This window comes from Phalacrocorax aristotelis, chromosome 2 (genome assembly GCF_949628215.1).
Source record: "Phalacrocorax aristotelis chromosome 2, bGulAri2.1, whole genome shotgun sequence".
In the NCBI taxonomy this organism is placed as follows: Eukaryota; Metazoa; Chordata; class Aves; order Suliformes; family Phalacrocoracidae; genus Phalacrocorax; species Phalacrocorax aristotelis.
The window spans coordinates 147,435,123-147,458,398 of NC_134277.1; the positions used below are offsets into that span (position 1 = coordinate 147,435,123).

The 23,276-nt window shown below is 42.2% G+C and overlaps 1 protein-coding gene across 4 annotated transcripts in view; it reads left to right on the forward strand.

Moving 5' to 3' along the window:
* The window catches only part of OXR1 (oxidation resistance 1), a 296,193-nt gene that overhangs the window by 123,580 nt on the left and 149,337 nt on the right, over window positions 1-23,276 (forward strand). For 3 of the 4 annotated variants that reach the window (XM_075085597.1, XM_075085599.1, XM_075085603.1), the window contains one exon: window positions 19,534-19,699. The exons of the other annotated variant lie outside the window; for it this stretch is intronic. In XM_075085597.1, the coding sequence (XP_074941698.1) occupies window positions 19,641-19,699 (59 nt within the window). In that variant the 5' untranslated portion in view covers window positions 19,534-19,640. The remainder of the gene's footprint in view (window positions 1-19,533; window positions 19,700-23,276) is intronic. 4 annotated transcript variants of the gene reach the window in all.

Sequence of the window (23,276 nt, forward strand, 5' to 3'; positions counted from 1 at the left end):
TGAGGAAGAAGGGAACAGCTTGAGTCAAATGGTAGGGTCTTCCTTTCTGGATCCGTGGAGTGGACAGGCTCAAGGCTTGGGTATAACAAGATACTTTCAGCTGTGGGCGGTTTCCATGACATGAAGCTTTAGAGGCAGCTGGTGCTGTTTTGGGAAGCTGTGGGTCAAGTGTGAGACTGTGAACACAGGATGAGAGAAGGTTAAAGAACAGTGGCAGAAAATACAAGCTTTGTGAAAGTGGCTGTGCAGAGGCGGTGGCGGCTTCTCAGTAGCAGTGATTTACTAATAAATAGTCTTTGTCACAACTCAGCTTTGCTACAGGTATGGCATGGTGGGGAGTGAGGAGGGGCCTGGTCTTCCAAAGGAAGCTCAGGAACCATATGCCTGTGTACCACACGCCAGCCTCCATCTCTGTGTCCTGGACTCCCAGCTCAATTTATGTCAGTTAGGCCACACATTCCATGGCTAGGGGTCCTCACTGAACGTCACAGATTTACAGCAATAGAAACGAATTTCTCATATCAGCCGTTAGGCTCCAGCCAGAGAGAGACAGTGTTTTTTGTAATTGCTGGAGGTGTCACTGCCCAGAACTACTCGGTGTCCCCATTAGCTGCCTTCACTTTGAGTGGCTGGTGGCTTCTGTTTTGTCCTTAGTTTTCTCCCTTTGTGTTGGTGGTGTTTATGACCATGGAAGATGAGTGGCACTGGCGGATGCCATAGGTGTACCATGCAGGCAGGTTTTGCACGGGAACCCTCCTGCACTCTGCCTGCTTTATCGCTGATTTTCAGGAGCCCTGCTACGTTAGCCCAGAATTCTGCCTACCATGCTGCACCACACATGGAGGTGTGAGCAACTGCCTGGTAAAGATGGGGGTGAAGTCACTCACTCTGTTTATGAACAAACCAAACTGGAATCCCAAATTCTGGAGGTTAATAATGGATTAAACATCTTGGATGCTGAAATTAGACTCCTCATTCAATGCAAAAATTTAAAATTAAACACTACTTAGCTTTGGTTCTGAGCACTAAGCTCTAATTTCAGTAGGTGTTTCCATGTGTTCAGTGATTTTGAACATCTGGATGTTCCTTTAGACAGGAATATGGTTGTTTCACTGTGAGTTCCTGTGCAGAGTGCAATTCACGGCCCAAAATTATAATTCCATGTTACTGCTCAGCATCTGATTCCATTGCCTTTCAAAGCAGAGAAATCTGCAGAAGAGAAACATTTGTACTGCAGAGAACAGAAAAGGGAGACAACTTGTATTTTTTCAATGGCCTGATTCTAAGTGTTCCTCCTGAATGCACAGGAGACTTGTCAATGTAAATAATGAGAGAATAAATATTGTACTTTACTGTGTAACCACTTATCTACTGAAGTTGGAAAATACCTGCCGAGCTGGTACACTTGACAAAGCTTTGTTTTGCAAAGCACTGTGGATACAGTATGTACACTCATTTTTCTCATAGGTTGTTGCTAAGACAATATTGCCCCCACTGCCTGTGCCATGAATACCACAGCACATCCCTTTTCCTCTTATTTGCTTATTTGTGCTTCTTAACGTTTAAAATGTTATCTAATTTCCTAGCACACAAGTTCTTGCATCTGGAACATCCGGAATAGAGCACAGTGGGCTCCCTGCATGTTTCAGAGAAAGGTGTTACACCCACTCGGTGAATGTAGGGGAGTAATGAGATGGTGTGATGGATTAGTGTGGCAAGCATGGAGAAATGAACCTGTAGCTTTTCATCTGGGAGGATTCTCACCAGTGATCCAACAAGTTTCCTAGTGGGAAGCTGAGTTTAAGCACTGACTAACTTACTGGAAGAGGTGATTGCTATATCAGTTTGCTCATGTGTCTGCATTCATAAGTAAAATTTACAGAGAATCTAAATACTTCTGGTCCACATTTTTAGATATTAATTTCTGCCTGAGTGTATTTTCAGTTATGACTATGTGGTTTAATGTCTATAACCTACTGTACCATTACATTATGAGGGTACAAGAGAAATTGCAATGACAACTTTTTCCTAGAGAGGACACTGAGCAGTTTAGTGTTGGGTTTGCAGGTGGTGCTGTACATATAGCTTCTTAGAAAATACCAAGCTGAAAAAATTATAGCTTGGTTGGTCTGATTTTTTTTTTTTGATAGCTATTTCTTATTTGGGTACTTTTTTTTGTAAAGTCCTTTGTGTAATGCAAAGAAGGATGTTAGCAACCCACTTACTTTAGGAAATGAGCCTTTCTAATGATGCACCTCTGTTTCATAGATTGCAAGGAGGAGAAATTTGATTTGACAGATTTTGAGGTGGAAGTGAAGAAGAGCAATGGACAGGGCCTGTATTAGTTACAGGGTTGTCCATGTATTTCTCCTTGAAAGGACAGGAAGAAAGAAACCTTTAGGGAGGAAGAAAACTGCATTAATGATCTATAATAGCATATATGTTAACACCATGGGCTGCACAATGTGTTTTGGTTTGCTTTGAAGGTGAACTTAATGATCAGTGCTGTTTTAGTAAAGGAAAATGGTGAAGCCTAAGGTCATTGGTGGTATGAGTTCCTAAATTTACATTCCACATTTAAAAGTCTGCTGAAATACAATATATGTCCCTTAAATACCGTTTCTAGAAGTAAAATTTGTACTAGGAATCAGCCTGTTCCCAACTGAACCCTTTATTACAAGATGCAGGTAAGAGGCCAAAACGGTTAAAATCATCACTGAAATTTACTGTTATGGCCTTTGGAACATTAATTTTATTACAGGAGTTGGGAATCAAGTAGAAACATAAATGCCGTGTCTTTTTTTTTTTTTTTTTTTTTTTGGTGAAACTTTCTTTTAAAAGACAGTTGTCAAGTTTAGGTGTTGTCAATTTTACTTCATTTTATGGGGTAAATAACCAAATTAGTTCATACTTTTATATTCCCTCTTCCTGTAAATGACGGCTAAATGGGAATAAATTGCCTATCTGTTTCCAAATGTCACTTTTAGCCACCTGCTTTCTGAACTTCAGAGATGCTCACTAACAGCCCTGGTATTGCTTTGCCTCCCTGTGCTATTTATAGTTAATGTCAATGCAAGAAAGTTGTTTATTTCTCAAACTGGTTTTCTTCTGGGAAATGAGGGATGTATGCCTCATTTTGGAATTGACCTTCAATGTTTCTAACCTAGCTATGATCAGAAGAAAAGACATATTGCAGTTCCCCAATTTCTAACAGGATAAAAACCTATTGTTCTCTAAAACTGCAAAGTGTGATTCATCAGGTCTATAAGGGATTGATCTCTTTTGCAAGTTTTCTTTCAAACTGCAGTTTCACAAGCCTGTTATTACTGATAAGTTTTTTGCCTTGGTATCTTCTCACATCTCATGTATCAAGCTGGCTCTGTGAGCTAGCTAGCACACTCAACAACTGCTGGTGAAAACAAAGAGCATGAAAAATGAAATGTGACTTGCAGAAAAGCTGGAGAATTCCGATTTATGTGATTGTCCTGGATGAGTTACAAGTAGAAGTGATGGCTTGTGGTGAGGGAAGGCAACTGGGTCCAAGAGCTGTAACTCCAGCCTGTCCCATGTGGCCTGTTTGGTAGAGGGACAAAAGATGGGATGAGGGGCAGGGAAAAGCAGTTACTTGAGGTGTTCCTCCTCCACAGAGTATCTAGGGGTAAAAGAAAACAAACCCAAACTCTGGATGTAGTTCCTTGACAAGCTTAACAGGGTTGATGAGGGGAGTTGGCTATGACAGTGGCAATGTGGCCTCTTTGACAGACTTGGTTCCCAGGGCAGAGGAAGGTCAAGAGACTTACATCTGGAAAAGGAAATGTTCAGCCTTTCTTTTTGATTAATTTCAGAGCTGAATTTACACCAGTTGCTAAAACATACAGTTTTATAGCAAGTGGGCATTTTAGATCATAACACCGATTAAACACTCTCCTGATTTGGCAGCTGTGAAGGCACCAGTTATTCTGGAGTGACAAGAGATAAACTCTGATTATGACAGGCACTGACCTGAGAGATGGCTGACGTCAGTGTCACGGCAAGTGGTTGCCAAGAAAGTCACTTAGCAAATAGATTGCTTTTGTCGCGGGTTCCTGGATTAGAGCGACTCTGTGAAGAAACGATTTTTGAAAGACGCTGTCATTTCTTAATGCAGGCCTTGTTTTGCTGAGTGCAGGAATATATTTAAAACATCTTTTCCTTTTGGTCTATGGTATCTAGAAGTACCCACAGTTTCTGAACAGAGTGGGCTTTTTGCTTTAAGACTGGTGACAGCATCCTGACTGACAAAGATGCTTCTAACTTTATGCCTTGGTTTTAAAGCTCTCTCATTTTCTCATAAGCAGGCTAATGAGTAAAAAATTCCAACTAGCTTATAAAGACACATGGACATTACATTAACAGCCGTTTGTGGGGAAACAGCAACAACAACAAACCACCCCCAAATAGGCAGTGATCATGTAAGATGCTACATGCAGCCAGGTGTCTGTGTTGACCTCTTTGGGGATCTGGAGAGCCCAGGGTATGTCTGTGGTGAGGGGCTTGCAAAACTGGTATATTTCAGTGGGCATTGGTCCAGCATCAAGCCCAGCATCTTCCAGGCTGAAATCATGGGCATGCTTCTTTGGATCCCCCCTTAGGAAATATGGGGAGGGAAGTGGGAGAAGTGAGAGGTTGTTGCCTTATTAATTGTGTCTCTTGTATTTTGTTGCTTTACAATGATCATTCATTTTTAGGATTTCCGTGTATAAATGTAAATCTTCAAAATGGCAATGGAAAGTCTGTCCCACACAGACTTGTTTTTCTCTGTCCTAATTTTTCAGGTAGCCTGAATAAGTGATACACCAGAAACTAAAGCATACAGACATCAATAATCTCTTACTTCGTGTGTGTGTGTGTGTGTGTGTGTAACACCACAGTCTCCAGAAAGATTTAATCTGTCCATTGGATGCTGCTTTGCCCTCAATGCTGATGGCACCCTGTTTCTCTTTTCCTCCCATTGCTCCATCAGAACAAAGCAGATGGAGGTGGGGCTGCTTTAATATGGACTATTGGGGGTACAACCAGGAAAACTCTCCTAGAGGAAGAAGAGGAGTCCGAAGTCTCAAGAAAGACTACATGGGTATCCATGTCCTGCAGTCCATTGCCTCCCAAGAGAAGGAATAAAAGAGGGAGGGGGGAAAGGAAGAGGAGAGGGGAGAAACTGAGGATGTATAAGGCATGGGACTCCCAGGATGGACCTTTGGGGAGGGAGAAGAGTCTGCTGGAGCAAGAGGGAGAGAAGTTGAAATGGCAAGGCAGGGATGTCCCAGCTCTGTAGGGCACATCTTTCATGGTAGAGCCCTGCCCGAAGACCTCTGTTGGGGGGTGATAATTTCAAAATGCTGCCAGGATAAAGGCCTAAGAATCAAAAAGGGATTGATTTCTTATCGAAGTGTTGTGTGCAGCCAGTTTAAATGGATTTTGTAGCCATTATTTGTATTCCTGATTGAAATGCACAGGCTACTACCTCTGCAGTAGTTCTCCTGACATTTCTGCTCTTGGAAGCTTTCCAAAATTTGACTGCTTATATTATTTCTCCATCCATCTTGTCGTCTTAAAAAAAAAAAAAATCCTTCCTGCAGAGAAGAGTCCAGGTAAAAACAGTATTGAAGTGGCTTAGCTCAGTTCCATGAATTTTTTAATCTGATTTTTTCTTATGTGCTCCTTTAGTCCTGTAATCATGGAGGAGGTGGAGAAATATGAATTGAGAAATATTAGAGAGAAACAAGGAGATGAAGATGGGGGGCATCTTCAGAGTAGTGCTGTCCGCTTCATGGGAGGAGGAGGAATCAGAAGGCAGCTAAGCATGGGAAGCAGAAGGCTTGCTGTGGTTTTACTGCGTCGGCCAGATGAAAGACATCACTTACTGTCTGCTGAGCTTAATTTCAAATCCAGAATTGTGGGTCATTTCTATGAATGTGAAGATAGGGAGATGAAAAGAGCTGTAGTGAGTTAGTACTGTATTTGGAAACTTTTTAGACATTCAGTGATAGGAAGAAGTGATAATCAGCAGGATTGTTGTTTTCTTGCAATTCTTGAGTGCGCTGACAAAGCTGGACACAGCATCTTGAACTTTTAGTTTTGTCACCCCTAGTGAGACAAGTTTTATCAATGACTCTTCTTTGAGCAGCGGTGACTGACTAAATAATCTGTTCCTCTGTGCAAGTGGTGAACTAAAGCGCTGATGGATAAATGAGAATATCAACTGTAAAAAGGTAGCAATATGGTTAAAGTGCTTTCTGTCAGTCTTCTGTGAGAAGTCTGAAGTTGTAAATGGGGGAATGAATCTCAAAGGACAATCAGTCCAGCTCCACTGATGACTTGTGAACAAAATGAGAGGAGAAAGTCAAGTCTTCTTTGGACCAATATAGCTGTCTACAAATCTAGCCTCAAATACCTACCATCAGTAAAAAGTTTAAAATCTTAATATTCGAGTGATGAACTCATCCACAGTACAATTGCAAACTTCATCTTAAAGCTCTGAAAATCCCTTCTCTGAGAACCTTGGAAGCATTATTTGTGGAGGAAGCAGCCCCTCAGGCTTACAAGGGGTCGTGCGATGCATATTGAATGCATGCGTGCAAAAGTGTGTCTTGGCGTAAAATTGATTTGTGCTATCTCATTCCCTGCAGCCATTCAAAAAGACACTGAATTTGCCTTCTAATGTCTTGAAGATCTCAATTATACATTTAATTGCTACCCAGAAGGCATCTTTGGCAGGAGGGTACAGTGAACATGTGGCTATTTTAAAAGGCAAAGGCATTTTAGTTAAAAAGAAGGAAGTAAAGAAAGAAATCATATCATCAGATGGCAGTGGGAGTTATTTGAGAATTCTGCTTTTGGTTAGATCTTTCTCAGGTATTGTAACTTACAGAACTTGAGTAAGAAGTTCTCAAGCCTTTTTTTTTTTTTTTTAATTAATCTCTGCTAGAAGCTGTGTTTTAAGGAAATCTGTACTGGTACTGTAGCAAATTTAGATGATCAGAGTTACGGTGAAGGAAACCCACAGAAGCAGTGATTTGCTACATTACAATTTTCTTTTACGGCACTGCTGCAGTTTCCCAGTCGTTAAAGTTCTGCTGGTGCTGTGTGAGTGGTGGGGAATCCTGAAATGGCTGAACAAAATGCAGTGAACATTTCTTTATCTTTATGCTTATAAAATATACTAAATATAATGCTGGAAATAAAAAACACTCTTGTGAAAGCAAGTTTAGCAGATTCCAGATCCACTTGGCAGCTGACCTGCTCACGCAAAGGTTACTGGTAAATTAAAGTGCTCTTTATTTCCTTTCAGGCAGCGTTGTGCAGCTGGGGCAAGTACGTGTTTCTCCAGCTTGCTGTGCTCGAGTCTTATCCTTGATTTTATAACAGACCAGCTGACCAAAATACTTGTAGTCTGCTGATGCTGATTATTAAGCAAGATTTTTAACTCTTGGCATTATTCTCAATGTAAAGTTTTCCTTCTCTGGGTAAGGACAGTAGTGCCTTTTGTCTCCATGCGGTTGTGCAGCGCTCGCCTTTGCTCACAGGACTAGACTGAGAAGGAGTTCTGTGCCTAAGCATGTGAAGACTTTCATGTGATGGGCATCTTCAGGAGCTGCTTAATGGACTGGCAGCAACACCTCACAAAAACACAGTGGCTGGTACTTCTTTTAAAAGGTGCTGGGAGAGATGTAGTTTCCCCATTTATAGAGCAGTTTGGTGACTCACTGCGGCCACAGATTAATTTTTGATGTGAAGAGTGCATTTAACTGTGGCCGTGTTACATAGAGGCAGACAATTCTCCTCCCCCTAAAAAGGCACTCGGGCAGATTTTTGACACCCAAGTCCAGAATTGCCTCCTTGAAAGTCCTTGCAATACAGATGGCTGGTCTGAACAGCTTCAACTCTGTCACTTACAGCTTCACAAGCTCCCTCGTGATTTTAGGTTTTTCCCTGTTTGGTACTTCCCTGCCCTTTTGAAATTATTTGTGTTGGGAGGAATTTAAGCTTGATTAGACCATAGAAGAGGTACAACCAATGCAGCTTGGGTTCCCAGTACAAGGAAGACATAGACGTGTTGGAGCAGGTCCAGAGGAGGGCCATGAAAATGATCCGAGGGCTGGAGCACCCCTCTGATGAAGAAAGGCTGAGAGAGTTGGGGTTGTTCAGCCTGGAGAAGAGAAAGCTCCAGGGAGACCTTCAATATGTAAAGAGGGCTCATAAGAAAGATGGGCACAAACTTTTCAGCAGGGCCTGTTGCGATAGGACAAGGAGTAATGGCTTTAAACTAAAAGAAGGTATATTTAGATTGAACATAAAGAAGAAATTTTTTACAATGAGGGTGGTGAGTCACTGGACCATGTTGCCCAGAGAAGTTCTGGAATCTCCATCCCTGGAAGTGTTCAAGGTCAGGCTGGACGGGACTTTGGGCAATCTGATTTAGTATAAGATGTCCCTGCCCATGGCACGGGGATGGAATGAGATGATCTTTAAAGGTCCCTTCCAACCCAAACAATTCTGTGAATATATGAGTCTATGTTTTCATACATTTACTTTCTTGAAGTAAAATGTGTCACTTATTCTGAATTCCTGGTTGTGCAATGTCATTTTAATTTGACTTTAGTTCAGTGAATTCTCTTTTAATGTGCTTTCGCCATATTTTGCCTTAGCGCCTTTTTCTTCCATTATACACATTTTACAGAAAATGTCTTCTTTTGCTTTCCTTCTCTAGAAGTTCACTCCACTTGTAAATGAATCAAATGAGAATTACCAGATTTTTTTTTCCAAGTGGCCTATGCTTGAATGGATAAAAGATGAGATTTGTCAATGCAGGGATTAAAAAAAAGCTCTATTTTTGAGGATTGTAGAGATTCTGGTATGGTTCCTGAGCCAGTACCATTGTCTCTTTTGTTTTTCCTTGCTGAGACAACTGGAAAATAACACAGATCTGTTGTCTTGGCCTAACTTGCTACCAAAGATAGCTTTACATTTTTTTGATGAGACTGTTTTCCCTTAGAAAAGTGCAGTGATCTAAGTAGGACTGTTTCCAGGTTAAAAAAGCATATGCTTTCCTACAAAAGTATGCAAGGATTGTTTTGCTTTCTTATTCCAATTAGCTCCATACTGTAAATCACTATTATTTTACCTGTTTACTATTTAGCATAAGCAGAATCAAAATGATGTCATCAAAATTGTCTTTTTACTTTATCATAACAGCATCCTGAAATGATCTGTGATCATTCTGTTCCTTCTCTGCTTTGCCTGTACTTCTACTTCCTTCCCACCCTCTCTTTTCCTTTAAAGTTTTATTGCTCATTCTTACTTAAAAAAAAATATATATAGGGGTATATTATGAGATGGAGATTTTGGTTCCTGCGTAGTTTTTTCTTTCTTTTCACATCTTGTAATTGATTTTCACACAGTGAGATTTAAAATGACACTGGCCTTATCAGCTTTTTACTAAGTTATATAACTTCTTGGTTTCTTAGCACTCTGTACAGAAGAAATGCAGTATCTGCAGCACAGATTAAGAGGTCAGTTCTCCTACATAAAATACTGTGTCTACCCTTTTCCACCTCTATGTTACAAGTCCTATATTTTTTATAGGAGCAGATGACTAATTCCTACCATATTAACATTAAAAGCTTTATATTCTCAGAATATGTGTACTTTTATGAATTACTGATTTCCAAGCCAATTTTCTTCTCCAGTATATACTGGAGAATAAATGGAATGGAAGGTCAAGGAACTCTTTATTTTGTTCACATAAATTATGAATACTACGATGTTCTAAATATATGTCATTTGGACACCCAATTTTCTTGGAAAAGGTGTGGGACTGGATCTGCAGGAGGTCACTGTAATGATCAATACCAAGACAGACACTAGCTGGTGCATCTAATTCATATTCCTGTCCGATTATAGGTATCTCCAAATGAATCTTTTGTGTTGCTCTAAAATATTTCTATAAATATACAAACCCAGCATTAATCTTACAGACAAACTAAGTCAGTTCAGTCTGGATTTCGTTTACCAAATCCATGCATTTCTCTAAAGAAAAGTATTATTTTACCCAAAATTTGGGAAGCATAAGAATTGCCTAATCCAAAGCTTGACTTCGTCTGGGTTGTGACTTTGGTGGAAAGTTTATTTTTTAAGCCTAAACCATTCTGAAAGTGGAATTCTTGACTGCATGAAACACTGGAGCCTTCAAAGGCTATGCTCAAGGAGCTGGGCATAGGTATTTATGCTGCCGGGATTTCAAGGAGAGAACCCTGCCTGGCACACAGAGCTAGAGAAGAGCCATTTGCACACCACTGCAATGGGCAGGAGCATGGGGTGACTGCTGGCCCTTTCCTGTCTGTGCTTGATGAATGCAGGGGCCAAGCAGTGCCTGCATCCAGTTTGGATGGGCAGGAAAGTGAGGAACTCTACTGCCTCTTCCCTTTTCTGTTCTTTCAAATTTGCTGTAAAGACTTACAAGGTTTTTAACAGGTGGTTTTCTGAGGGCTACTAATATGGTAAAAGTTAGTCTCACTTCTGTGCCTGACAAAATTATGGAGAAGATTATTCTGGGAGTTATTGAAAAACACCTGAAAGACAGCATAGTCATTGGTTGCAGCCAGCATGGGTTCACAAGGGGAAAGTCCTGCCTAACAAACTTAATTTCCTTCTATGACAAAGTTACCCACCTGGTTCACCAAGGGAAGCCAGTTGATGTGATCTTTTTGGATTTCTGTACAGCTTTCGATACTGTCTCACAGCATCCTCCTGGACAAAACGTCCAGCACATAGCTGGATAAACACGTAATGCAATGAGTGAGCAGTTGGCTGATGGGTCGGGCTGAAAGGGTCATGGTAAATGGGGTTACATCAGGCTGGTAGCCAGTCACTAGTGGGGTTCCACAGGGGCCAGTACTCTTTAACCTCTTCATGAATGACTTGGATGCAGGACTGGAAGGAATACTAATTAAGTGGCTGACAACACAAAATTGCGAGGAGCTTTTGACACTCTTGAGGGCAGAGAGGCCCTGCAGAGGGATCTAGACAAATGAGAGAGCTGGGCAATCACCAACCGTATGAAGCTTAACAAGTGCAAGTGCCAGATTCTGCACCTGGGGCACAGCAACCCTGGATATACATACAGGCTGGGGAACGAGAGGCTGGAGAGCAGCTCTGCAGAGAGGGACCTGGGGGTTCTGGTCGACGACAAGTTGAACATGAGCCAACAGTGTGCCCTGGCAGCCAGGAGGGACAACCGTGCCCTGGGGTGCATCAAGCACTGCATCGCAGCTGGTCGAGGGAGGGGATTGTCCCGCTCTGCGCTGGTGCGGCCTCACCTTGAGCACTGCGTGTGGTTTTGGGCACCACAGTACATTAAAGCTATAAAGGTACTAGAGAGTGTCCAGAGGAGGGTCATGAAGTTGGTGAAGGGTTTAGAGGGGAAGCCATACAAGGAGCGGCTGAAGTCAATTGGTTTGTTCAGCCTGGGGAAGGGGAGGCTGAGGGCAGCCCTCATCGCAGTCTGCAGCTCCCTCCCAAGGGGAGGAGGAGGGGCAGGCGCTGACCTCTTGTCTCTGGTGACCAATGACAGGACCTGAGGGAATGGCAGGAAGATGTGCCAGGGAGGGTTAGGTTGGATATTGGGAAAAGGTTCTTCACCCAGAGGGTGGTGGAACACTGGAACAGGCTCCCCAGGGAGGCAGTCATGGCTCCCTGACAATATTCAAGAAGCACTAGGACAACCCTGTCAGAGACACGGTGTGAATTTTGGTGTTGTCCTATGCAGGGACAGGAGTTGGACTCAGTGCGGATCCCTTCCATCTCAGGACTTCCTGTGATTCTGTGATTCTAAGTTAGCCCCAACTTTACTAGGATCTGAACTGAGTACACATAAATGCAGAGGGGTATTGAAGAGCATGGAAAGAGTAGGATACAGTCTCCTCATTTTGTCTGTTGATTTGTGTTCCTAAATTCTTCCTCTTCCTCACATTTTTCACATGTGAGTGAGAGGTTTTATCTTTCCATTCATAAGAACAATTAATAAGGCTTAGCCATAATATTTTGATTTCCTAGTAGTCGCTTTTCATGGAATATTAGCCAAGGAAAGAACCACACATTGTGAGATTAGTTAAATATGTTTTGAAATTCTGCCAGTACTTCCCGAAAAGAAAATGTGATTTACTGATTCTTATTTTGCATTTAGACGAAAAGCCTCTGATTTATTTGGTAGGACTTCTAAAATGTTGACAGTTTTATTGCATGCATCTAAAGTCAGATGCCATGTTTTAGTTCGTAGGCTGTTTTCTTACAAATTCAGATCAGGTGGTTGTTCAACAGTTCTGCCTTGGAGCTGAGCTCTAGTTAGGAAGCTATATGCATAAATGTTTCCAAACTCACTTGCCTCATTTGTGTTCTGGGCTCTGGTTTGATCACTTCCAGCTGTGTTTAAATCTCTCCTTGTCTTCTCTTTTTCATGTTGTCAGACACTAGTTTCTCGTCTCCTGTACCTTCTCTGTTCAGGCACCTGTCAAGGCTTAAGTCTGATCATGGGGATCTTAACCTGGCAATGCCAGACCAGCCTTGAGGTGCTCTTTATTCTGCACTAAGGGGGAAGAAAGCCTCACTGTGCTTTGGAAATCCACAGTATAGAGTTTTTTGATTGGATTCTTCCTTAAATAATGTAATTTACTATGATGCCTATAGATTGCTAGTGTCTGGTAGAGGTGTAGCTGCCGTACTTATAGCAATTCTGCTCTCTGGGCTTATTGATTTAAAAATAATAATAAAAAACCTGCAGGGCAGCTGTGTTCTACAATTTCTTGTTTCTACATTTCTCCAAGTCTATTTTGTGTCATTGTGAGTGGGGAAAAAAAAATAGGAGAAGATTGTTGCTTGTCACAGGCATAAATCTAAATGGTGAGTCAAGGGAAAGGTCATCCTTTTCCACTGGTGAGGACATGTCTTTACTTCAGCATGAAACTGTATTATGGTTTTAGGTTCTTGAAAGAAGAAGAAAAGAAGACAGACAATTCTTCTTGAATCCCAACATCATCATGTGCTGCCTGTAAGTCCCACCTGCAGAAGGAAAACAAGAACTAAGCAGTGGTGAGGCTCTTCATAGTGTATCTGGGCACGAGCTGCAGCCCAAGCAGCTGAGGCTGACAGGCATTACTGCCACCACAGAAAAGCTGGTGGCTGCCCAGGAGTGCTGCTAGCCTTCCCCTGCCTTCCCGTTTTTCCTTTCTGTCCCCCAGTGTCTCCCCCTCTGTCTGCAGCTGAAAGGTTAAGAAGATACCCAATCTGCAGATGAAACGTAATGATCTCTCTCATACTGTTGCAGCGTTACTTTTCTTCTTGGCATCTTCACCTAATGTCTTGCTGGCAGTGCATTCCTCCCTGCTTGATCCATCAGGGTTGTACTGGTAACTGTCCCTAAAGAGGTCAGGCAGCCTATCCGTAAATATCTGAGAGGAAAGGAATAAAACACCTGTCCTTACTGCAATGTGCAAAGCCAGGAGTTGTGGTCCCAATGATCCTCCTCATGCCCATGACAGAGTGTCATTACTTAGAATGGCTCAAACACTGCTGGCCCAAGAGGGTTCGTTCCAGCACAGGAGCAGAGATGCAAGATGCATCCTGAAAGAAAGTGAGGAAGAAGCTGAGTGGGATCACTTTGCTTTGGTATTATGCAGGAATGTTTTGCTTAACAGGAGCTGATCCTTAAGGTGAGGATCTGAACAGGCTTGTACCATCCTCGGCACTCCACTACTTTGTGTTTATTAATGCAATTTCTCACAAGGCTTCTAGATGCTCTGCAACGTAAATAAAGAGTTTTGCTCTTTAAGTGTTTTTATGGTATAGCAGCTTGGTAGATAACTCTATGGAAGGATGCTAGATGTCTTCTCCTGAATCTCAGCATGTACATGTGTCTACTGAGATGACTGGTCCTTGGCGTGGAGTTGTGACCCGCCTCCACAAACGGTTCAGAAAATACGGTTCTGCTGTACCAAGAAGCTGAAAAGAGTCCAGGTACCTTAACACCTGCAAATCTGATCTTTCTTTTTATTATTAGTGTTCAAATCGACAGCTAGAAATTTACATTGCACATATGAAGAAAAAAAAAGTTGGACAGTCATCTGTTGATAAGCTGTGCTGAGCGTTAGTGGTCACCTCCTTCCTAGGATGGAGACAGATGAGCCATCCTGCTGCTGTTCTTAGCCTCAGGCAGGGACCTAAGGATGCAGCTGAATCAGGGCCACTGTTGGGAAGCTGTGAGAGACTCAGAAATACACAGCTCATTTATTAAAGACTGTGCAGTAACACGGTTCATCAGGCTGCTCTCTGTTTTAATTTAATTGACTGGCAACACCTGTCAGAAAAAAGTTCAGCTTCTGAGGAAATATTGACAAACTTGATAACTGCAGTACTTGATGTCAAGGTGGGTTTATTAAACACCCAACTTAAAAATGAAACCTTCAGTCTGTACCTAACAAAATGGACTTTGCTGTATTTAAAAAAAAAAATTCATTATTTATTGATATCATTACTATGGATATAAAATATGAGAGTCCCTTCCTTTCTTAGGCAATTTCTTTTCCTTCTGTTAAAGTTATTCAATGTGATGTAGAAACAGGGTATATATTTTTGTGATAGGAAAGACTGAAAAATATATTTTGTTATTTAAATATTTTAAAATATGTAAAACTTTTTAAACATACACTTTATTAGAGTTCTACATCTTTATGTAAATCTGAACTATAAGTACTGGACTACATATTTATTTTGTCTGTCACAGTCGTAAGTGGCTTCCTCACCCTGTCTGCGTGAAGCTCAGGGCACGTGGATGCCTGTGCCACCCCCAGCAGCCCGCAGTCCAGGCACACCATTCAAGGCATTTTCTGCCTTGTCCAGCGGGAGATCTGGTGGTGGCAACATTTTCTGTTGTCTGGAAGTGCCTTACATTCAGTAAATGGGAGAAATCAAAATGAATGGTGACACTTTTATTGAAGATAGATATTTTTAAATAGTGGAAATTTGCTGGCGAAATCTCTGGTGGCTTCCAGCAGCCAGTGATATGCTTTGATCATTGGGTCATCAAAGCACAGTGGCTTGATAATGGAAGCAGAAAACAGGATTATAAGGGGTGAACCTGAAAGGACCCAGGACTAAGTTATCTTAAGAGGCAAGATAAAATCTCATTTGTAAGGAAACTTGAAAGGAGAAATTGGCTGTCATAATTCTTAGTTTATAACGAAAGCTAAGATGAGGAGAAAACTGCACTGATGGGAATGAAGAGAGCCTTCACGGCCCTGATGAAGCTTGTAGACGTTGCCCATTGCAAGCCAATATCCCAATAAAAAACACATGCTTAGTATAGGAAAGATACCACAGCACTGCCTCATGCTTACAGCTCTTCAGACCTAGACCTAGAATTTACCAAGTGGGAATTTTCACTGCGATCATGTCACATTTATTTTCTGTCCTCACAGTTAGGGGATGTGGAAATTGCTGTTGAAATCTCAAACATTCTCATAGTTACAAAAAATGTTTGTGTTCTTGAAGGGTTTTCTTTTTCCTTTTTTTACCATAGGTTGTTGTCCCCAGAATACGTTTGCTTGGGTTCAGGTGGAACATAACTTCTGTGCTTGCCTGAGCCACTTCATTCTCTCTTGGGGACACTCCTGCTCCGGTTGTCGCTCCTGCAGCTCCTGCATCTCTGTCCAACAGAGCTTCCCCCCATGCAGGGGAGTCCCTTCTGCGACCAAGGCGGTGTATCATTTGTGCTGTGGGCTCTGCTTGGAGGGTGAAGGCGTAAAGAAATGTCTTTACAACCTTTACACTCTTGTGGGCACAAAGTAAAAAGTTGTTAAAAATATTCCTCCTACTACCACAGAACTGAGAAACAAAATAGTTGTGTGGGTTTTCCGTTTGCTTTTAAATAAGCGGGCACTATTTCACAACCTGTCTGTTCAGATGTATGTTTCTCTTTATATATGGATTCTCTTAGTACAACCTGTTATTAATCAGCTTATCAAGTGGCATTGCTTACTCTTGGGGATGACAAGACATGAAAACATGTATGCTCGCGATAGCGTTTTCTCAGTAGGTGCAATTAACAGGGTTCCCATTTTCTAATTGCGTCTGATGGGACCTTAGCAAGGCTCTGGATCTCTCTCTGCTGTGTGGCTGCAGCATCCGAGTGAATAGAGTATGGGCTGGCATCCCCAGTCAGCCCTCTGGGCTGTTCGGGAGCTCCGGAGGAAATGCTGGTAACTGCTTTGCCATGTTACTGACCCTGTGTGAAAAGAGAGTGCTGGTTGGGGTTAGTCGGAGCTGTACACTTAAGAGCAGGAGGGTCTCCTGCCAGAAGGGTAGGAAGATAATTTTGACTTGTTTAAGTACAAAATATTTCTGGATCTTTGAAGGTGTTTCTCTCCCATCTGGTGTAAGCTTGGCTAACCTGGTTTATGAATCAGAAATACAAAAAGAAAAAGACAAGCACTTTTCAAACTTGCATGGCTAGTGCCCAGTGAAACTCCCTCAAGAAATAGTAGCTTGGATGAACATGTTTTCAGTGGAGGGTGTGGCGTATATATCAAATCATAGTAAAAAAAGCCAACCAATATAAAGCTCATTTTATACAATCTATACATTTTCTGCACATTTCATTGAAATGCTAAATTTATACTTACTATTCAAAATACTTGAGTTATGCATGAGTTGAAAGGCAAAAACTCAATTCTCCTTTGGCTACGATGATGAAAGATTTCTCATTTTGCCTAGTTTCTACCTTGCCTTTGACAAGTTAGGTGCTTCCACAGAGATTTATCAGATATTATTATATCCTGCAGAGCACTCTGAGAACCAATTTATGTTCCTACCAAGGAGAAATGCTAGATGTTTTAGTCTCCTCAAGGAACAGCTTGTGTCTCTCTCTTCCCTGTAACAAGAGTCTGCCCTTTATGAGTCAGTGCTAATTGCTTCATTTTCATAAAATTGCTTTTTGTCCTGCGAGGACTTATAGAAGAATATATATATATATATATATATATATATATATAGATCTGCACACATTGCAGATCTATGTAATCTTCGTTTCAAGGCTAACCTGTATTGCAAAAGTATGAAGACACAGTATTTATACAAATTGGGTAACTTAGTTGCCTGTTCGGCTTACAGTTTAAGTTGCTAGCCTTTGTCCAGTCTTGTCATTGACCTGTATTCAATGAAGGCTGGTGGGTGCTTCCAAGGACTTCCAGGTATAGATGTTTTTTTCAGTCCTAACATGTGCTGGTTCCTAGAAAAGCAAAACAGCAGTAATGGCTTTCACAGTGCAGCCCCACAGCCTCCGTGCCTGGCGGGAAGCAGATAGCTTTGCCAAAAGGGCACTTCGAACCGCAGTGTGAGGATGAGTCTTGAGGCTCTAGGAGGGGAGGGTCCATTTGGGAAGGAGAACGAGGAGAGTCTGGATGATCACCTGTGAGATTTGTGTCTTCTGTTGCCCTGAATTGACCCTCCTCCCCAGCCCCATGGCCTGGTGTCAGGTCATGGAGCGTGGTCTTTGTATTCTCTGCAGTGTGTCCTAATGCTCAGACTAAAGATGGAGGCTCCTTTGCTTGCTGCAGCTCTGGTCCCAGGACTGTCATTCACAGCTGCCAAGCAGCACTGCATAGCGTGACAGTGGCATGCCATGGTGTGACTGGGCAGGCTGCCCAGCTGCAGGAGGAAGGCCAAGCCAGAAAGTCCCCACTTGCCTGGAGGCACTCCAGCTGATGGGCTGTTGCACAAAGAGATGCTCCCGGCTGGTTCTCACTCACTGTTTATTTATTCTCTCTTCCCTTCTACAAAATACCTTTACAACTCACTGAACTTTCAATGATGAGATCAGAATGTCTTACCCATGTGTGTCTTGTGGAATAAGGATAATAATGATGTAGAAATTGGTTTTATATTTTGAAAAAAGTCTTTGTTTCACTGTGTACGTTTGACCTACTGGGCAAGGCAGAAGAATGTGCAGATTTGCATTTCCATATCTTAGGACAAGCACTTCCACAGCATGTCTTCAAAGCTGAGCACTGGTTGCCTGCTGTGCTGATGCTTATCTGTTGAGATGGTAGGACTAGAACACACATACCTGGTACTGTAAGAGCGTTGTAACTTCCAACCTCCTCTGACATCTCTTTGAGAAGTTAAAAGGCCCTTTTGCTTCCAAATTTGACTACATAAATGTATGCATGCTATGATTGCACATACTGTAGCAATCTCAGGAACATTAAGTGCCCAGGGATATTGCAGCTGACTTGTAAACAGCTCGGAAAACAGTCAAGCCTAGGGTTGGAATCAGAAATGCAAATGCAATTGCCTAAATTAAAGGCTATGGATAAAACAGCTTTGTTGATGCTTAAATTACTTGCAGTTAGCACAGAAAATAATTCATATTATGAAAAGTTAATTAGATGGAAAAATGCTCCGAGTTTATATGGTTTCACTGCACGGGAGGTATTCCATATGTCTCAGGGTATGCGATGCAGTTCCCAGACCACCGGCTACGTCTGCCTTTGAAAACTCTGGATTCAATGTTTGCGAGAGAGAAGATGGTAATATAGGATGTGGTCCTGCATAATATAAGATGTGTGAAAATCTCACGGTAATTTTCAGGGGAATAGGATCTGGGTGCTGGTTGCATAGTTGATAATAAGGATATTTCAGAAATAGTTCCGTCTAATCAGGTGAAGTAAAGACTTTCCTTAGTGATACAACCTTAAAATATTTTGGACAGTTTGAATCCATCCTTATAAATAAAGTTGCATTATATATAATGTTATGGCATTAAAGAGACAAATAAGAATGAAATAGAAATTACCGTCACTTTAAAACCATTATGCAAAATTTTTCTGTGCTGAATATGACAGAGCTGGAAATTTCAAGACCCATGCAAATTGTACTAAAGGAGATTTGCATAAAGCATTGGAAGAGCTTTTGTGAAAAAGGAACTAGTGGGAGTTATTTAAATAACAGTATAGCAGCTATTAACAAAATAGCAAGACTCAAAATAGTAATTTACTTTACACATCACTTCTAAAACACATCCAGAATTAAGATAACTGTCAGCAAATAGTACAGCATTGGAACCCCGTCTCAAAATCCTGAAAGAAAAGATCAAGAAATTCTCATCCCTGACAAAACACACACCCTAGCTGCAGAGCATATTACTTCTACCATGTAAAGCAGCTGTAAAATTTATACAGCCATGGCGAAGCCATATGATCTTGAGCCCTTAATCCTTACAAAAGCTTAGGCAGGAAAAAAAGAATGAACTTTAGATGCTGTGACTATCTGAGTCACATCATGTTTTTAGCGTGACTGCTGCCATCTTCATCTCCATCATCATCATCACCTCCCTCCCCACTTCTGCCATGCCTCACCCTCCTGCGAATGTACATCTCCAGGCCCATCTGAGGTGTGTAGAGTGCTTTGACTCCTTTGCCCGTGGACTCACTAACGCTTCTCTCCCAGGCAGTGAGAATGCCTTGTCACACTTGAACCACAAGTGGATTCTGGATTCTCCCGCTTGGAGTTCATGGATGTAACCTGGCAGCAACCAATCTATATGTCTTCTGTAAATGCTCCTCCAAGGGTTTACCTGTAGCAGTGCTGTCATGCTCCCGGGAATAATCACAAGGTTTGTGTTCATTTTCGTAAGTCTTTATTCTGTGGTGTTCTCTTGAAACTCAGGAGGCACCAGCATTGTCTGTAGTTTTGTTAAGAGGGTGTGGATTGCCTATTCCACACATCACAAAACCAATTTTCAAGCAGTAGATACTCCTCATCTTTTCCTCTGATGCCTGGTGGAAACTTCTGGTTTGGCATTGTCTTTTTTTACAGAATGAGGGGTGGTGGCAGTTTTCCTGCATGTGCTGGGACTACTTCCATAAAGATGTCTGGGAAGTGGAGAGAGGGTGGTTTTTGTTTGCTTTCTGGTACTCTGACAATTAACAACTGTCGTGTTTTTAGTTTGCATGGTAATTTTTGGTAGTGTGTGTAAAGCAACAGAAAAGTGTGTTTTATATGCTTGCTCTACATGGTCAAATACGTATGATGGGGGGTTTATAGAGAGAATAATGTTGGAATGCCACTATTTTTTTGCACATAGCTGTTGTGCCAGCACTGTGTTCTTTCCTGAAGCTAGGCTGAATGTTGTGGTGTTGATACATAGCTGCTGCTTTGAATTGCTTTTTGGGCTGTGTAGGTGTGAATTCATTCCTAATCCTTTCATAATGGTCATCTTGTTCTCTGCCATCAAACGATCTCGTAAGCTGCTTGCGTTATCAGAAAACTCTGCTGCATGATCAGCACATGAAGTAACCGTTTGAAGAGCTTTTCTCTGGGTGTTTTTGTTTGTTTACTGACAGCCGTCTACTTCAGCAGTGTCGTATTTTCTAGCTGCTTTGTGGTGGTTGGTTCTGTTTCCCTCTGCAATTCATAAAGGCCAATTCAGGTTTGAATTGCAAGTATGTTGCACTCGGGTGGGTGTCCTGCTTAGGTGGTAGCGGATATTTAGGGGTAACAGGACAGAGAGAGAACCTACTGTGTAGCTCTTTCCCTGTGAAACCCCTCTACCTTCCAGCAACCCTTGGCTCAAGGAATTTGTGAGCTGAACTACCTGCACGCTTCACAGCCCTAATAGATGTTTTCTGCCTGACTCGTGTCAGTCCTTCTACTGAGCAGTACTCCTAGCCTGCACAATTATTTCCATCATGCAATTATATACTGTTCAAAGAAGTACTTCTTTGTGTTTATTTCAAACTTGCTGTTGGCCTTCATTTGGTGCTTCTTCAGTCTCCTGTGATGCAAAACCATTTGCCACTCCCCTTTCCCATGGCTGATGGCTGTAGAGGTCGTGCGCTGGTTCCCCACGGGCAGCTCCTTCCCACAGTCTGTTTCGTCTTGCCCCATGAGGAACCGACTCATCGTTGTCATCACGGGTGGTTTTTGTCTGTATCAGTCTAATCCTGCTATCTTCTTTTCAAGAGGGCATGGCCAGAGCTGCAGGTGGTATTCAGGAGCATTAAACAAAAGATTTTCCAGCAGACATGGCATTGCCTCACACTGCAAGCGTGCAGAAGGAGCCTCAGGCATGGAGCCTCAGTGCAGACCACAAGCCTTTTACCTGATCCCTCCGGATTGCCACAGCAGCCACAAAATGCCGCCATGTGCAAAGGCAGATTTGTGTGGAAGCTGAGGGGTCTGTGTGTCTGCAGGGAAATAAAGTAGCTCCTTTTGGGGCTGTGCAGGCACCGGGGGGTGAGGCCTTCTGTGTTTAGGTTGTAGGACCTTTACAGTGCTGTACTGAAAGCCGTAGCAGAAGTTTTTTCCAGAATCAGATAAATCCTGGCTGTCAACATCACTTTATATCACACTTTTTGCTACAAAGAAATCAAATTCATAACCAGCTCTCTGGGCATTCAAAAATACTAAATGCATCTCTGAAGAATAAGCATCACTCTTCAAATGAATGATTTTGCTTCTCCTGTTAACTGTGTAGTAAAATCTCTGTGATAGTCACAAGAGGCACAGGGAAGTTTTTTGTATTAGGTAGATAAGAATGGGCTAGGCTTTCCTCCAAATCTTTGTTGCAGTAAGGGATTTTTACTTAGAAATTCACAAAGACCAAATTGTATAGATTCCCAGCCCCTGGGATGCTTCATATGCTTACTTGTTTCCAACATAAATGGTTTAAATACCTTTTAATCTTGTCTTTCAGACTGGAATGCCAGACATGCTTGTTTTAGGTGCTTTCAAGATCTGCTTTGAGAATAATGCCTTAATTTTCTCCCATGCTGCTTTATAAAAATTCAGTTTGCAATTATAACATTAAAAAGTGCATGGATTGTGTAAGGAATGGAATAGGTTTGTGTTAGTGAATGCCAGGGACAAAATCCTAATGCTCTTAAAATCTATAGCAGGCTTCCCAGGCAATTCACTAGCTCCAGGATTTCAAGACTTCCCATAGGATTGGACTCCCAGAACACTTGGTGGTTGATGCCCAAACACCCGACCACCCAATCACATTTTCTTTTCGAGGGCAATGGTAAGAGTCTGTTCAAAGTGACCCGTTCCTGGGAGGTGCTGCTGGGGAGCGTAGGGTGCCAGCTGGTCAACAGGAGGTAAAAGCTGGAGCCATCTGTTAGGCTGATTCTAAGATGCAGTAGAAGATTTTACAGTTGTATGCAGAGGATGGAACGTGAAATAAAGCCCAAGTTCAAAAGCTAGTCAGTGTGTCTACCTACAGGTATGTCACATCACACAGCTTGGAGATGCACATTCCTCCTGGTTAGCTAAATGCGCAAATCCTCTGCGATCAGTAACTGGCAGGATGCTGAGAGGCAGATACGGCTTTGTGCCTCTGTCTGGTAGGTTAGAGGCACCGAGGAGTTGACTGCATAGAAGGTCTTGGATGGGTGGAGTTACTGGGGTGAGCGACATCTGTTCTAAGAAAATACAGCGAGATACAAATGGAGCAAATGGGGTTTTAACGGGTTATTAGCAATAGTGCAATTGAATTACACAAATAGATGTGTGAAATGTGTGTTTGAACAGGGTTGTCTAAAACCGAGGTGCTGCTCAGCCATGTTCCAAGCAAACATGGCATTTCCAGGTCCAGTCAGCAGCAGCTGAGTAACCTTCCTCTGGCCTTACTTGAACTTTGACCCAGGATGGGTTGTCTCAATTAATTGTCAACAATTGGGCCTTCATAGTCATTCCGTGTTAGCCTCTCCTCTGAACTTACCGCTTTTGCTGTGAAGGTGCCTGTCTGTTTTAACACGAAAGTGAGAGCACAACCATATTTCACAGAAGCTGCCAGTAATCAGAAGACAAGAGTAGTGACCCGCTCGGGGTTTCACACCTCTCAAAGGCTGCAGATTTTCCTAGATTTTCCTCTTTTTGTTACATAGTTTTCCCTCCCCTGGAAATCCTATAATTTAAGGATAGCTGCATAAAAAGAAATCTTTGCCTCGTCTACTTCAGAGCTCAGTCAAGTTAGGACTTTGTCCTTGCTATCAGATATTAATTTTCAAGCCCAGCTAGTGCAGTGCTGACTTTGAAATCCTTGCTGGCATGCTGTCCGCTGGCTGTCTGCGGCAGCATCATTTTGGGTCACACCAGGCAACATTGAAAGACCTGTGTTGCCTGTGGTTGAAAAGTTAGTTGAAGGCTGCTGCAGACTGCGTAGAGTAAAAGATAAAAAAGATTTGCCA